Source organism: Tetrao urogallus, assembly GCF_951394365.1.
Source record: "Tetrao urogallus genome assembly, chromosome: 8".
NCBI classification, from domain to species: domain Eukaryota; kingdom Metazoa; phylum Chordata; class Aves; order Galliformes; family Phasianidae; genus Tetrao; species Tetrao urogallus.
The window spans coordinates 14602621-14619056 of record NC_136821.1 but is presented as its reverse complement, the minus strand read 5'-3'; the positions used below and the strand labels follow the sequence as shown (position 1 = coordinate 14619056).

Below are 16436 nucleotides of genomic sequence, written 5' to 3'. Positions count from 1 at the left end.
TCCATCAACCAACCTGTGTGGGCAGAGAAGAGAGTGAGGAAGGCCTGAACGATGGAGCAAAGTACTACAGCAGCAGAGGGCAAGGTGGGTAGCCTGCAGATGCCTGGCCTTTACCATGGCCTCTTCTCAAAGCATCCGTTGCATCTTCTGCCACAAGAAGCCTCACATTTTACACCATTTTGTTGTTTAAATCATTGTAAGTCCCCATGCACTGCAAGTATCGGGGATTTACTGCTTGGAAAAACTCGTGTGTCCCCAGACTGAGCTCAGAGCACATTCTTTGCTGCTGGCAGCTGGCACAGGCCCGAGGCAGCAGCATCAACATGCCCTGACTCCAAGGGGAGCACTGCTCTGCTGCTCTGTGTGCCACAAAGCAGGGGGGCTGAGGCCCCAACCCCAGGGCTCCCCTTGCTCAGCTGCTGGCGGGTTTGAAGACCACCAGTGTATTCCCCCTCCTCTCTCCTCTGCGCAGACTCTCAGTCGCAGACCTCCAAGCTCACCCTCTGCCACGGGATAAAGGCCTCCAGTCGGGCACTGAGGCGAGACCCTCATCCCACGCCAGGTCCCGCCCGGTCGCAGGGTCAGCGCGCTGCCCACCCGTACAGCCCCACGCCTACCCGTACCCAGAGGGCCCGGCCTCACCCTGTCCCCACCGCACGCCGCCCCCACGCCGGGACAGCCCCAACCCGCTCACCCTCACCTCCGCGCCGCCCTCCCCGGCGCCGCGCCGCTCTCTATGGTTCCTCCCGCACTTCCGTTTCCGGCGGCTCCCGGCACTCACCCGCCGAACGGGGTCGGGGAAGAGGAGGAGGCCGTAGGGAGCGCCGGGAGTGGAGCTCTGTGCTGCGGGAACCATCGAGATGCGCTGGGCCGGACCTGCAGGTGGGAATGGGGACAATGGGGGCTGCAGCTGGGCCGTACTGGGGGGCACTGGGGCACGGGATCGGGGCTAGGCCCGAGCCCCCGCGTTGCTCCTGGGCTGCGGATGAGGTGTCCCGGCCGGCTGCCGGCCCTATGTGAGGCTCCTGTGTCAGGGCACGGGGACAGGTGGTGCTGAGGCCCGTGGTTCACCCTCCGGAATCCCTCGTAATTCGATCTCGTTCTTCTCTTCCAGAGCCAGGGAACCCCCATGCCCCGGCTCTGACTAAGGGGCAATGAGCGCAGAAGTGGCTGCACCTCTGGCTGTAAGCGAGGAGATGGAAGCCTTGTGTTCTGAGCTGCTCCTGCCCTCCCCGGGGGCAGTGGGAGCGGCAGGGGCGGTTGGAAGCCCTACTGCCACGGTTGGGGTTGCCCCGCTGCCCGTGAGCCAGGAGTTGGTGCTGGCAGAGGCGTCATTGCCTGGGGAAGGGGCTGCGGCTGAAGGAAGTAACGTAGAAATCTTCATCGAGGCTGTGGCTGGCAACGTGACTCTGAGCAACACGGCCAATGGAACCGGTACTGGGTGTGGGGTGGGGGGCATGGACACTTCGGTGCCGAGCAGTGGGACGGGAGGTCAGCTGGCTCTGTTCCTTCTGGTCAGCACCCGGGGATGTCACGGTGCCCTTGTGTCAGTGAGCCACTGTGCATCATGAGCAGATGCTGCCGCTCACTATGGATCTGGCACAAGGTGGGGAAGACTGGCCCAGGGAGCCTTGGAGAAGGCTGTGGGGTTGCTCTGAGCCTTTGAGAGGATGAAGGTGGAGATCTCCATCCTGCTGCATCCGCCAGCATGCTGCCTACCTGGGGCATCCTGCTAGACAGAAGGCCAAGCAACATTGCCTGTGCCTCAGATGTGCAAAGGGGCAGACCCACTCAGTGTGGTCACCTGCACGATGATGCTCCTCCTGCAGTGAGACTGTGTGGCATGGGATTCCCAGGGCAGGGGGAGAACTGTTGTTCTCAAAGCTGTAATGCATGACAATGTAATTTTATTGTTCTTGTTCAGAGCTGGAACTGAACCACCAGTCCCAAGCTCTGGGCCTGGCAAAAGCCCTTTCTCACGATCATCCTTGCTCTGTGCAGAGGTGCTGGTCAAAGTGGTGGAGTTGTATTTCTGCGAGAGGTGTGGCCAGAGCTTCCAGGAGGCTTCCTTGCTGTCCCAGCATGAGTGCCTGCTACTACCACCACCAGAGCACTTGCGGCTACCTGGAGTGCTGCCAGCACCCACCAGTAAGGGCCAGAATGAGCCAGGGGGCTCAGAACCACCAGTAGCGAGCGTGCCAGAGGGTTCAGCTCTTGAATGTCTGCTGTGCCCCATCTGCCAGGAGGCATTTGCACAGCCTGGTGAGCTCAAGGAGCACTTCAGGACCCACCGTGGCCCACAGGGAACTCTGCCCTGCCCTGAGAAGGGCTGCTGCTTTGTCACAGAGGACCGCAAGCAGCTGCGCAGCCACCTACGTCTCCTGCATGGGACTTCCCCTGTGTCCTGCACCTACCGAGCCTGCCCCTTGCTGTTCCCCAGCCGCCCAGCCATGGAGCAGCACCACCGCACCCACTTCCCCTTCCACTGTGGGCATTGTGATTTTGTCACAGCTAATGCCAAGCTCTTCTGGCAGCATAGGAAGAGCCACGTCGTGGAGACATCTGTGATGAGCAGCATTCCCAGCTCAGCTTCCCTCAAACAGCTCTGCATTCTGCCATCAGGTATAGCTGAGTTAGAGACTCAAGCTGGGTCAGGAGCCTGTGGGTGTTGCAGGGGCTGGGTTTGGAGTTAAAGCTGTGGGGAATGAGGGCAAAGCTGTGCTGCTGAAGGGCTGGAGAGCCAAGTGGTCCAGGAGCAAGGTGTCCTAGAGAGCCAGGAGATTTTTTTTATGTGTATGGGTTAGGGGGGGTGGCTGCTTTTCCCCCTGCAGCATCATGGTCTCTTGTCTTTCCTCTCTGACACAGAAGGGCAGAAGAAGGCAGAGAATTGCCACCCTGACTGGGAAACTACCTCGGAAGAAACAGGGCTAGCAAATCCCTCAGGCATTGGGGAGGGCTCCTTGGAGGAGCTGAAAGTATCTGCCGGAGAAGAGGATTCAGAGAGTGATGAGGACAATTCACTGGAGGAGGATGGAGAGAGCCCCTGTGAGGGCGAGGCCAAAGAGAACAGGAAGGAGGCTGCTGACAAAGCCAAGGTGACCTGGGCTCAGCACTTCAAAGGTATGATTGTGAGTCTGTGCTGAGAGATGCTTGGGCCTATTGCTTATGAGCAAGTAGTACAGCATAGTGGGGCCAAGAGGTCCTATGCCATCCAGCAGCCTATTTGCCCATTAGGTGCATTCTTTTTCTCCTGTTGCTGAAACTGAGGGGTTTGCTTGGCTTTGGGGGACATACAAGCAAGTCTGATTTAGGCTGTACTGGATCACTTTTCTAAGTGTTGAGCTAGAAAGATCCCATCTGAACCATTCTGGTAGCTCAGGATGGGGATGGTCTCTGTGGGTACCTGGCTGCTGCATGACTGTACATGATAAGCCTGTGCCCCAACACAGCAGGGTCAGGGAAGGAACATCTGCCTGTGCTTGTGTCCATTCTCTTTCTTGCTGATGGCACTTCCTTTGCTCTCACAGGAGATGTTGCAGAGGGCTCAGAATACATCTACAAAACCCACATGTGCCCCGAATGCAAGCGGTGCTTCAAGAAGCGGACGCACTTGGTGGAGCACCTCCACCTGCACTACCCTGACCCCAGCCTGCAGTGCCCCAACTGCCACAAGTACTTCACCAGTAAAAGCAAGCTGAAAATCCACATGATGCGGGAGACAGGTGAGAAGGCGCACCGCTGCCCGCTCTGCCACTACAGCTCGGTGGAGAAGAATGCCCTCAACCGCCACATGGCCAGTATGCACGAGGACATTTCCAACTTCTACTCCGATGTCTACTCTTGCCCTGTCTGCAAGGAGAAGTTTCGCCTCAGCCAGGCCCTCAAAGAGCACTTGAAGTCTCACAAAGCTGAGCCCAAGAGGCTGAGCTGCTTCCAAGGGGGCTGCGACTACTGTGCGGAGGACAGGAAGGAGTTTGTCCGTCATCTCAAGGATGCTCACGGCATCAAGGCAGTGGAGTGCAAGTATCATGCCTGCTCACTGCTCTTCGGCACTGCTGAGGCCATGGAGGCTCACCGGAAAACCCACTATGCCTTCCACTGCCAGCAATGTGATTTCATCTGCTCCAACAAGCATGTCTTCCGGAAGCATAAGAAGCAGGGGCACCCAGGCAGTGAGCAGCTCCAGTGCAGCTTCTGTCCCTATGCCACCTTCAACCCTGTGGAATATCATGACCACGTGGGCAAAATGCACGCCAACGAGAAGATCCACAAGTGCACTGAGTGTGCCTTCGCTACCGCGCACAAGAGGGTGCTCATCCGGCACATGCTGTTGCACACAGGTGAGTGCCTGCTGCGGGGCATCTGGAGCTGAGCTGGGACATGGGTTTGTGCTGGTCCTGGAGGTCAGGGAGGGCTGGGTCAGGATTCCTGGGTCCCATCGATGGCTCTGCCACCCACCAGCCCCTGGCTGAAGTCACATTGTGTCCCCATCCCTGCTGTTATCTCAAGCTCCTGCTGAGCTGGTTACCCTCAGGGGAGGCTGCCATATCTGATTACTGTACTGAGAACATTTCTCTTTCCTCTGTAGGAGAGAAGCCTCACAAGTGTGAGCTGTGTGACTTCACGTGCCGTGATGTGAGCTACCTGTCCAAGCACATGCTGACCCATTCCAATGACAAGAACTTCATGTGCACTGAGTGTGGATACATCACCAAGTGGAAGCACTACTTGAACGTTCACATGCGCAAACACACCGGTGATCTTCGGTACTACTCCTAGGCTGGTTGGCTGGCAACATTGTTAGGGCTTCCCAGATCCTGCTACAGGAGTCTGCTGCTCTGGGCTGCAACTACTGCCCGTTCTGTGTGACACACAGTAAATGCAGTCTTTGAGCTTGCAGATTGTTGTCAGCATAGTGCAGTGGAGGCAAAGGTATCTCAGGTGCCTCAGTGCCATCATTACATTAGTCCAACTCTAAATCTGGGTTCTTGCATTCTGCTTATGTTTTTGTGCCAAGGCCAGTTTGGGCTTGTGCAGGACTCCGCCAAAAAATGTTTTCACTTCTGCACTATCACCTTAGTATCCTGTGGGTCCAGTCTGCCTCCACAGATGCTGGAGGTGCTTCTGCTGTGAAGCGTTTGTCAGGAGTGACAGGGTCGCTTACTGGGATACCCAGAGACTCTATCTCCCATCCCCAGGTTGGGGATATAAAGCACCAGCGGCGCCAAGGGATGCAACAGAGAGGAATGGCTTGTGGTTTGAGCAGCCCAAATTGCAAAGGTCAGACCCAGCAAACCTAAGAGCACCCCTTCCCCAGGTGTCTGAGATGGGGAAGCAGAGCTCCGTATGTCTGACAGGGTTCAGCCTGTTCTGGTTCCCCACACTGCCTGACCAGTTCTGTTTTCCCCACAGGTACCAGTGCAACCAGTGCTCGTACCGGTGCCACCGTGCTGACCAGCTGAGCAGCCACAAGCTGCGGCACCAAGGCAAAAGTCTCATCTGCGAGGTGTGCGGCTTCGCTTGCAAGCGCAAGTATGAGCTGCAGAAGCACATGCAGGCAAAGCACTCACAGAACTACCAAGTGCCCATCTTCCAGTGCCAGTACTGTGCCTACCAGACCAAGTACAAGCAGGCGTTGCTGAACCACGAGAACTGCAAGCACACCAAGCAAAAGGAGTTTCGCTGCGCACTTTGCTCTTACTGTACCTTCAGCAACACCAGCCTCTTCTTCCACAAGCGCAAGATTCACGGTTATGTGCCTGGTGACAAGGACTGGCTGGAAAACTATGCCAGCAAGGAGCTGGAGATCAGCTCATCCGAGTCTGTCTTTGGCTACGAGCTTGGAGCAGCCCTGCGAGTGGATGCCAGCTCCCTCTTCTCTAGCAAAGAGCAGTGGGCAAAAGTGAAGCCATCCCAGCCGGAGTCCCAGGGGGAAGAGGGCTGCCAGCAAGCGTCCATGGTGCCCCTTCTGGGGCAGGATGCTGCTCCACCCGAGGGCAGCAGTAAGGTTCAGACAGCTGTGGGCAAGGGGGAGCAGAGCTGCATGACTGATGACAGCATGCAGAGTGACACTGCTGCGGGCCCAGCTGAGCTCATCGCTTCTGAGGATGTGGCAGAGAGCTGCATGTTGCACTTGGAGACAGTAAATGTCTCATCTGATCCCATCTTGGAACATTTGACTGGAGATGCCTGCATGGCACAGCCGGAGAGCATGGAAATGCTGTCCTGCAAGCAACCTCCTGCCGCCTACGAGATGCTGGGCTCCCAAGATGACCTTGGCTTGGAGGACAATGACAATGCGCTCAAAGACATCCCAGACTATAAAAAAGAGGGGGCGGATGTACACAAGGATGAGATGTTGAGGCTGGAGGACAGCGCAGCAGCAGGTGCCAGCCAGGTAAATGACACTGCAAGAGAGGCCATAGGCCACCTTGAGAGGTCGTGTTCAGACCACAGCAAGCTGGATGCAGGCCCAGAGATGAGAGAGACCAGCCAAGGTGAACCACCAGAGGCCTGGCTCAGTGTGCTGAAGACAGCTGAGCAGAGCCATCCACCTGTCCCAGGGGATGCAGCCACCTCCAGCGATGACACCAGAAGCAATTCAGAGTCGGTGCTGAAGGCGCTGCGGAAGCAGGACAAGGAGCAGGCAGAGACACTGGTGTTGGAGGGAAGGGTCCAGATGCTGGTGGTGCAGTCAGAAAGTCAGATCTTTAAGTGTGAAAAATGCTCTTACATCACACGGAAGGAGAAGTCCATGTCACTGCACTCTAAAGCCAGCTGCCAGAGTCACCGCACCCCACTTGTGTGCCGCGAGTGTGGTGCCAGCTTTAAGCAGCAAAGGGGACTCAACACCCACCTCCTCAAAAAATGCCCAGTCCTCCTGAAGAAGAACAAGGTCCTCAAACCAGCTGTTGTGGAGGCAGCTGGGTCGCACTGTCCTACTGAGCAGCTGGGTGATAATGGTGCAGAAACAGCAGAGAGCGACAGGGGAGGCATGGAGGAGCCTGGACATCCTGAGTCCCCCTGGGAAGCCGAAATGATGCCTGATAAAATGCAGGAGTCGGATGGTCTCTTTGCTGGGGAACATGTGTCAGGCTGTCCTTCCCCTGAGAAGTCTCTCTCTGATGACAGTGCAGAGATGGCAGAAGAGCCCTCACAGCAAGGGGATGGAGCTGAGGCAAGCAGAACTGAGTGTCCCTTGCAGGTTGGGAAACCCTCTGAGAAATATCGGCTGGAGGGTGGGAAGCTGCGCTGCAATGCCTGCTCCTTCGTGTGCTCCCGGGTCTCCACCATCACCTCCCACGTGGAGGATGGCTGCCGGAGCCTGGAGCAGTTCTGGTGCTCACTGTGTCCTGAAGCCTTTCGCTCTCAGCGGGCCCTGAAGAACCACTGTGCTGAGAAGCACCTCCTGCATCCCGAGGAGGACAGACCCCACAGCACCCAGCTCCCGGGGGGGCACACAGCCAGCGCTGAGATGGGGCAGCCCGGTGACCCTGTGCTAGATGCAGCCCCCCCAAAAGCAGCACTGCCCAAACAGAGGCGTTTCTCCTGCCCCACTTGCCCTTTCACTTGCCACCAGGAGCGGGCCATGAAGACGCACAAGAAGAGGGGCTGCGTGACACTGGGAGAGTTCCGCTGTGCCTCCTGCCCCTTCACCTCCAAAGTGGCCAAAGCCCTGCGACTGCACCGCAAGTTGCACCGCAAGCACTACAGCAAGCGGCCGCAGCTACAGTGCCGCCAGTGTGAGTTCACCTGCAAGCAGGCCCGCTGCCTGCGGCAGCACGTGCGCATCAAGCACGAGGGGGTGAAGCCTCACAAGTGCCTCTATTGTGAGTTCAGCACCACGAGGCGGTACCGCCTGGAGGCCCACCAGTCCCTGCACACCGGCGTGGGCCGCATCGCCTGCGGCATCTGCAGCCAGACCTTCGGCACCAACTCCAAGCTGCGCATCCACCGCCTGCGGGTGCATGAGAAGACACCCACCCACTTCTGCCCGCTGTGCGACTACAGCAGCTACCTGCAGAATGACATCACCCGCCACGTCAACAGCTGCCACCGCGGCGAGCTCAACTTCGGCTGCTCCCGCTGCGAGGCGCGGTTCAGCTCTGAGACGGCCCTCAAGCAGCACGTCCTGCGGCGGCACGAGCAGAAGGTGTCCTACGGCTGCCCACAGTGCGGCTTCGTGTGCCACAGCGAGGCCACGCTCAAGTGCCACGTGCAAAAGCAGCACCCGCACCTGGAGTGTGGCACGTGCAAGGAGAGCTTTCCCAGCCGAGATGCTCTGGAGGAGCACAAGAAGCAGCATTTCAGCCACCGCTGCGAGCTGTGCAGCTTCGCTGCTAAGGAGCGGCAGCAGCTGGTACGGCATTATGTGGAGAGCCACGAGCCGGCCACCCCCCAGGACAAACCCCTGCAGTGCCCCTTCTGCGACTTCGCCTGCCGCCATCAGCTTGTCTTCGACCAGCACATGAAGGGCCACGGGGGCACACGCATCTACAAGTGCTCCGACTGTGAGTACACCACTAAGAACAGGCAGAAGATCACCTGGCACATCCGCATCCACACAGGTGAGAAGCCCTACAAGTGCCACCTCTGCAAGTACACCTGTGCCGACCCCTCACGTCTCAAGGTGAGCATCCTGCTTGGGGATGGCTTGGGAGATACATCGGGGTTTGGGGATGAAGAAACTCACAAGGGGAAGTATTGTCCTCTCTGTTCTTTCCTGAGTTTCATATGGGAATGGGCAAGCAGATGGTGCTAATGCAAAGCAATGTGATACTGGGGGACAGCAGCTGCATGTTCTTCTCCGATTCATAGGTGATTATCATCCTCTCACACTAAAGGGCTTTTCCTAGAACAAGAGAGTCAGGCATGGGGTAATGGAAGGAAAATGGCCTGTCTTTACTAGAAGAGGTATTGACTTTTTTGATGGCTGAGCTGGAGCCCTTTGGGGTCACCTGGGTGAGGCTGCTGTGATGCACTCTGTGCAGGGCTAGCTCTGCTGGTCTGTTTTCAGCTTGAGCTGTGCCCTAAATACCAAACTACGAAGAAAATCCTATGTCCTGAGACAGAGTGTGCTCAGCAGCAGCAGGGTCTGATCCTGACCCTTCTGTGGATCAGGCTACCAAACAGCCCTCCTGGTCGCTCACAATTGCAGAGATGTCAGACTTGCTCCCAAGCCCCACACATCACAGGGCCCTGCACGCCCCTCAGGCAGGTGGCATAGCCTTGTCCTGACTGTGCCCCATATTCCTCTGTCCAGTACCACATGCGGATCCACAAGGAGGAGCGCAAATACCTCTGTCCAGACTGCGGCTACAAGTGCAAGTGGGTGAATCAGCTCAAGTACCACATGACAAAGCACACAGGTGAGTGTGGCCACGGGGCACCTCCAGCACTGCAGGCAGGGGAGGGCCATGGGGCTGCATAAACCCAACTCCACATTTCCCATGTGAGACACGATAGACACTGTTCAGTATGTCCCAGCATGCTGATGGATTGGGGATGCCTTGGTCTGCACTCCAGTGCTGCAAAGATGATGAGAAGGAAAGTGGGGTGACACAGACCCTAGAGCCCTTGGAAATGAGGGAGCTCTAGGGGGCCTGCAGGGGAGTAGGCATTAGCGCCAAGGATAGTGTGTAGGAAGGGTCCTTGGACCATTATGGGGATGTTGAGACTCCATGGAAGGGCTGTGGGAGACAGACACCATCCCCTTGACTCCAGCACTACCCCCATTGCCACAGGGCTGAAGCCGTACCGCTGTGACGAGTGTGAGTACCGCACCAACCGGGCGGACGCACTGCGGGTGCACAAAGAGACACGACACCGGGACGCGCGTTCCTTCATCTGCGAGCAGTGCGGAAAGGCCTTCAAGACCCGCTTCCTCCTCAAGACCCACCTGAAGAAACACAGCGAGGAGAAGCCATACGTCTGCAACGCCTGTGGGCGGGCTTTCCGCTGGGCGGCAGGCCTGCGGCACCATTACCTCACCCACACCAACGAGCATCCCTTCTTCTGCCGCTACTGCCCCTACAAGGCCAAGCAGAAGTTCCAGGTCATCAAACACATCCAGCGGCACCACCCTGAGTGCGGGGCTGGCGACCCCAGCCAGGGGGTGGGCAAAGACCCCAGCACGCCCACCGTCCACCTCCATGCTGTGCAGAAGGAGAGCCCAGCTACGGGGCCACCGGCTCCGCAGCAGGAGGGAGAGTGCCTCACAGAGAAGGACGGCATCTCCCAGTGAGTCCTGGCAGCTGCAGAGATGTATGCGTGTGTATAGGCATATATGTATATGGGATGTAATATATGTGGCTGTATAAAAGGAATCTCTTGGCTCCTTTTGATTCTGTTTCTTCAGGCTGTTTGGGGTTCTCCTAGCTGCACTGAGGACCGGGGTGCTGGGAACTGTGGGACAACTCCAGCATGGAAGCAGGTTTATACAGCAAAGGGCATTGTCTGCAGGGAGAAATCACAAAACCCACTCCCTGTACCGAACACCCCTGTACCCAGACTGCTCACTGCCTGTCACTGAACAATTTATTAGGTTGTTTACATAGAAAGGACATAGCAAGGGTAAGTAACGTGGCACTGGGCAGGAGCACCACTCTGGCTATGTAGGCCAAGGGGCTCTGACTGGCTCTGTTGGGTCAGGAGGCAGTGAGTTCCGGCTCCTCTCCCAGCTCTGCCTGAAGTTTGCTGTGCTCCAGCTGTGCTCCTCTGGCTTTGGGGACCAGCCCCATGCACCAGCTCTCCTCCTCTTTGTATCCACGTCCAGCCATACGTGGAGGGACACACACCAACACACCCCCATACAAGTGCCTGGGAAGGGAGGGCAGTAGGCAGCATCCCAAACCTGGCATGGAGACATCACTGCCTTTTCCCAACCCCCAGAGATCACTGAAAAGGGGACACAGCAGCAACAATAACACAGAGACTACACAAACAGATTTGACTACAGGGTGGCATGGTCAGCTCTGTGGCCACAACTGCACGGGCCAAAACCAGGTCAGCCCTATGGCTTCTATCCGGGTTCCGCTGGCACCGTGGTTCAGTCTTGCTCAGGGCCAGGCGGCTCGGTGATGCGGATGTGGACAAAGAGCGAAGAGGGTGGGATGCTGGTGCCATCCTTGGAGAGGAGATGGATGTGGCGGTATCCTGCAGAGGGGACAGCAAGGTCGTGGCTGATCACCCCACTCCCTAGCACCTAATTGAGCCCCTCAGCATCTCCCTGCATAACTGCAGCAATCGCTCACCAGGTTTGATGTTGGCAAAGGCCAGGGTGAACTGTCCCACGAAATCGTTCCTGGAGGTCTTGTCATAATCCTCCACCACAAAGCGGACAAGGGCCAGCTGGGGCACGTGAAGCTGGAACTGAAGGGTCTCGTCCCAGTGGGGGTTAAACCCTGGTAAGGGAGAGCAGGCATTGGTGGGTGACAGGGCAGGACAGGCACAGCGGGTCCCCGTAACGCAGGCTCACCGTTGTTCTCGATGTACTTGGTCTCCTGGTGTGCCTGGTCTGCGGGCACCCCATGGATCTCCACACGTACCAGAGGGTCGATGATGGCTCCATCCTTGCTGTTGGCCACTTTGGGCAGCTGCTGCCCGCTGATCACCTGTGCAGAAGGAATATGCAGGATGGCTCTCTGACCAGCTGGGACAGGCAGAGCCCCAGCACAATGATGCAGCTCCCCAGCATCCCCCCTCAGCCCATACCTGGATCGTCAAGGTGACGGGGCCGGGGCCCTGCCAAGTGCTGGGATCACTGGGGTTGAAGAGAGTCCCTTCATCTCTCATGAAGGGCGGTTTAAGCACGTAGCCACAGTGGCCATTCTGGCTGAACAGCCCATCGCACAGGTCCATCTCCATGCCAGCTGTTTGGAAGTTCAGGGCCACTGGGGGAGGTGGCCAAGAATTGGTTCAGCAAGGCACAGGGCAACTTGGAGACCCTATACCTTGCTTTGCAGGCAAGAACCAGCCTGTCCCCACAGCCAGAGATGCAAGGACACACAGGGCACAAGGTACTGATGTCAGGTGTCCCTGGGCCAGGGCAAGAGCTACAGCCAGAGCTGGCACCAGTTGGTACCAATGCCACTGATGGTGCCACTTCATATGGGACCCAGGGCATCTCCCCAGCCCAGAGCCCTGATTTACACATCCCATACCAATCTGACATCCTGCGTTCCACATCTCCTGGGGGCTGTAATTGGAGGAGTCTGTCCGCATCCCACTGGGGTAGATGCGTGTCAGCTGCCAGGTGTTGTGCCGGACAAACTCATTCCCTAGGGATGGAGCGTGTGGTCATCCTTTGGTCTGCACTGCCACATGCATTGCCTGCCCAACCACCCATCTCCCTACCAGCCATCCTTCAACCCTTCCCTCCACACACCTATTCTCCCCTCTCTCCCCTCCAAGTAGCCCAGGTCTCCTGCCTCACTTTCTAACCCAACAAAACCCAACTTCCCTGCCAGCCCCAAGTACCCCACTTATGGCCAATTTTCTTGAAACCAGAAGGAAGCCCCATGTCTGAAGGCTCTTGCCCTACACCCAGAAGACACCTGCCCTCCACCCTAGCCAGCTCCCCACACGCTGCTGCCCCTTCCACCTCACCTGCATCCCGGATGAGCTTCCTGGCCTTTGCCTCAGAGAGCGAGGAGATTTCAGAAGGCCGGGAGTGGTTGCGGGCCTCTTGGAAACCCCGGAAGGACACATTCTTGCAGTAGACAACGCAGTCAGACAACGCCTGTGCCAGGCTCTCCCTGTCCTTCTGTAAAGCAGAGCTGTGTCAGCACCACCAGCTCTGCAGCATGGACCAGGCAGGGAAGCCCACAGGGTGCCGAGTCCCCATCCCAGGCCACCCACCTTCATCCTCCGCTTCTCCTCCTCTGCCTCTGCCCCATTGTCATCATCAGACACATCGGGTGCCTCATCCCCTGGCCCATCCAGTGTGTCCTCCAGCCGACCGATCTTCTTCCCCTTCAGCAGGATCTTGTGCTTCAGCTCCTGTGGGGTCAGGGATACAGAGGTGTGGACCCTGGGGTGCTGGGCTCCCCTCTCCTCCTTATGACACTGCGCTGTCCCTGCTGCCAGGAGGAAGATGGTGGGAGACAGCAGAGCCACCTCCTCACCCTGCTCTGCCCCTTACCTCCGGGGATGGGAGCTGGGTGGGGACGCGCCCGTCGGTGGTGGCGGTGAGGAGCTGCTCCCCCAGAATGTCCTTCAGCTGTTGGGCCAGCACCTCCTGCTGCTCCATGCTGCAGTGGTTCTCCAGGGACAGGATCACTGGGAATTCGGAAGCCTGGGGAACAATGAGTGCTTCTGTCCCCCCTGACGCTGGGGTGAGAAGAAGTGTGGGGGGACAGGGCAACAGCAGCGACCTCTGTGGGGCTGCGAGGGATAGCACAGCTCAGCTGCATGGCTACAGCACAGCTTTGGTGAAGTGGGCACAGCTGCCAGCTCTCAGATGCATGCTCAATACCATAAAGGAGCTCACCATGTCCTTGGATCCCCATGAGACCTTCACTCACCCCCCTCCACCACCTCAGTGCCCCTAGGACCCCCCTTTACTTCCTCTCACCCCTGCACTCCATCGGATCAGCTCCCAGATCCTGTATAGCACAGCACAAGGCTACAGATCAGTCCCTCGGTGATGTCCCCAGGGCATGGACACAGCCACCATCCTCACCACCACTGCCCCATCGCTGCCCCTCACCCCAACTGCACTGAGGGCCACCCAGTGCCCTACCTGGAAGGCGTACTTCCCCAAGGTGCTCACCACCTCCCTGAAGGGGATCTTGGAGGTGAAGGTGTGGCCGTGGTACACTATGGGTTCCCCGTTCGGCCCGTCCCAGCAATCCACCTCCAGGCAGCGGCAGCCCCGTTTCAGAGCCCTATGGGTGGGCAGTCATCCCAGTACCCCAGCCAGGGCACTATCCCCCAGCCCTCCCTCCGGCTGTGGTATCACCCCTGCGGGATCAGGGGATATGCGCCAGGGTGAGGACATCCATTTAGGGATGGATGGAGGGAGGGAAAAATGGATGGATTCAGGAAAGGAAAAATTGGGCTTAGCATCTCCAAAAGGGACCCTCCTCCTGGGCACAGCCATGCCACTGGTGGTGCTGGGGGCGAGTGAGAGGGAGCAGCCCATTACCTGATGTAGCCTTCGATGCTGCTCTGACCCCGGATCTGGTCCTCTATCAGGTAGGTGTTGTGAGAGGAGGAGATGAAGTAGTGGCAGAGAGGCTGGGTCATGTCCTGCCACAGAGCCCGGTGCTGAGGATTGAAGATGGAGCCCTCCGGGGAGCAGAGGTACATGAGGAACCCATCAGCACTCAGCGCGTGGCGAGCCCTAGCTGTGAGCAACCAAAGTCAGGGACGAGGGGGATGGAGTAGGAGCAAATAAGACTGCTAGTAGTTCCTGGCATCCTGGGCTAGGCTGGAGCGTTAAGAATAATGGAGGTAGCCCTGGGGAGGTGGGCCCCAAAGCCAAAGCTCACACCCCATGGCTGGCCAAACTGTTTCAGAAGAATGGACCAAACAAAGGGAGAACTGCAGCCAGACCACACCAGGGCAGCAGTGAGCCCTTTGCCTATGCCCAGTCCTCTCTCCAGTGCAGAGCACAGCTATTTTCCAGGCTCTCACCAGTCTCCGAGGGCTCATATTTGTCAATGAGCTCCATAGCGAGCTCCTCCGTGCCCTCCTCCTCCAGCTGCTCCTGCCGCAGGAAATCCACCAGCTCCAGAAGCGTCAGCTTCTTCCCGTCCTCAGAGAACTCCTGGAAGAGGCTCTGCACCTCCTTGCGCTCCGTGAGGGCTTTGTAGAAGAGCACAAACTCTTCCCCTTCCAGCGTCCCTGACTCTGACTTGTCGGCAGCCTGCAAGGAAGCTCACTCAGCATCAACAGTGTGGGGTGCCTAGCCCACGATGGGTCACCACTACCAGTGGAAGGCACAAGGAAGGGAGGAAGGAAGGGAAGCGTTGTGCAGCCAGCTCCAGCCCATCCTGCCTTAAGGTGTGGTGCTTACCTGGAAGAGTCGCAGGGCATGGTCCTCATTCATGTCTACGTTCATCATCTTGAGGAGACGCTGCACCTCCTTGAAGTTCATGCGCCCGTCCTTATTCTTGTCAGCTTTCTGGAACCAGTCACGAATCCATGTGCAAGAAGCCGGGACAGATGTTAAGGGAAAGGGTCTTGGGTAAGAGAGCTGGAGTGGGGGAGCGTCAGATCTTTTCCTTTTGGTACAGGCTCCCCTTCCCTCATACAGACAGTGATACCCATAAAATTACACGCTAGGACAAGGCTGGAGATGCAGGGCTTGGGGGAGACAGGTGGTGGGGGGAGGACAGAATGGGAAGGGCGGTGCAGCGCCCATGGGAAGGATATTGGTCTATTCTCTCCCTCTGGTCCATGCTGGTGGCTACTTCAATGAGCTGGCGCAGGCCCTGGACCCAGCACTGCGCCTCTTCCTCTGTGCCAGCAATGAGGTCAAGATTGCCCCGACGCCCGTAGAACACAATGGTGAAGCAGCGCTCAGGGGGGAACTCCTCAGCCAGGCTCTGCAACACCTCTGACTGGTGCCCTTCCCGCACTGTCTCCACATCGCTGATGGAGACTGGGGCAGAGGGAGGGGAGGTCTGTCTGTGGGGGACAAGGACCACAGGGCAGGGGGCACTGCCCACAGGCATCTGTCCTTCCAAACATCTCTTCTGCTCAGCCATCCAACCGTCCACACACCCACTCATGGACCTATCCATCCATCCATCCATCCATCCATCCATCCATCCATCCATCCATCCATCCATCCATCCATCCACCCACCCACTCACCCACCTACTTGTGCAGCTACTCATCTATGTATCCATGCATCCATCCATCCACCCATCCATCCATGGAGCTATTCATCCATCCATCCATTCACTCCTCCACCCATCTCCGCACTCCCCCACTGAACTACCCACCCACCACTCATCCAGAGAGATGTGGATGAGAAGAGCCTGACACAAACAGTGCCTCTCCTGAATCTCAGCACTCTCTGCAAGCACAGTTTCAGGAATCTTCATACTTTCACCCTGCTGTTCATTCTGAATCCTACTAACGACCTGCACGGACAACACACCACAGCTGTACTCACAAGCAGACTCAATTTTGCCTGTCCTCTTGGACTGGTACCAGATGGTCATGCAGTCATCCTGCAGCTTGAAGTACCTCTGCTTCTTCCAGCTCTTGGATTTGACTTTACGCATCAGCGTCCCTTGCTGCATCTTCTCCAGTGTTTCTGTGAGCTGGATGCCTGGGGGCAGAGCGGGCTGCATGGCCGGGGGGACCTCACTCCCTCCAGCCTCTGGGACCTAGGATGAAGGAGGAATGGACTCCACCCAGCGCCCTGCCGCACGCACCCCTCTGCTGGGACACTCACGGGCGTTGCACAGCAGCGATGCCAT

General features: G+C 57.7%; 2 protein-coding genes across 2 annotated transcripts; one reads left to right on the top strand and one right to left on the bottom strand.

Annotated features, from left to right (window-relative positions):
- Nucleotides 1–1154: 1154 nt before the first annotated feature.
- On the top strand, nt 1155–10253 carry ZNF142 (zinc finger protein 142; the record flags this gene model as incomplete). The annotated part of the gene is made up of 8 exons (XM_079538951.1): nt 1155–1434; nt 2002–2622; nt 2866–3120; nt 3528–4340; nt 4589–4766; nt 5413–8629; nt 9263–9368; nt 9744–10253. The coding sequence occupies 8 exons, from the start codon at nt 1155–1157 to the stop codon at nt 10241–10243; spliced, it is 5970 nt and encodes a 1989-aa protein (XP_079395077.1). The 3' UTR covers nt 10244–10253.
- Nucleotides 10254–11047: 794 nt separating this feature from the next.
- On the bottom strand, nt 11048–16436 carry PLCD4 (phospholipase C delta 4; the record flags this gene model as incomplete). Its single annotated transcript, XM_079539142.1, has 15 exons — nt 11048–11154; nt 11253–11402; nt 11477–11612; nt 11713–11891; nt 12162–12278; nt 12607–12763; nt 12859–12999; nt 13142–13294; nt 13742–13886; nt 14147–14348; nt 14638–14869; nt 15020–15149; nt 15379–15607; nt 16127–16285; nt 16412–16436. The coding sequence occupies 15 exons, from the start codon at nt 16434–16436 to the stop codon at nt 11048–11050; spliced, it is 2262 nt and encodes a 753-aa protein (XP_079395268.1).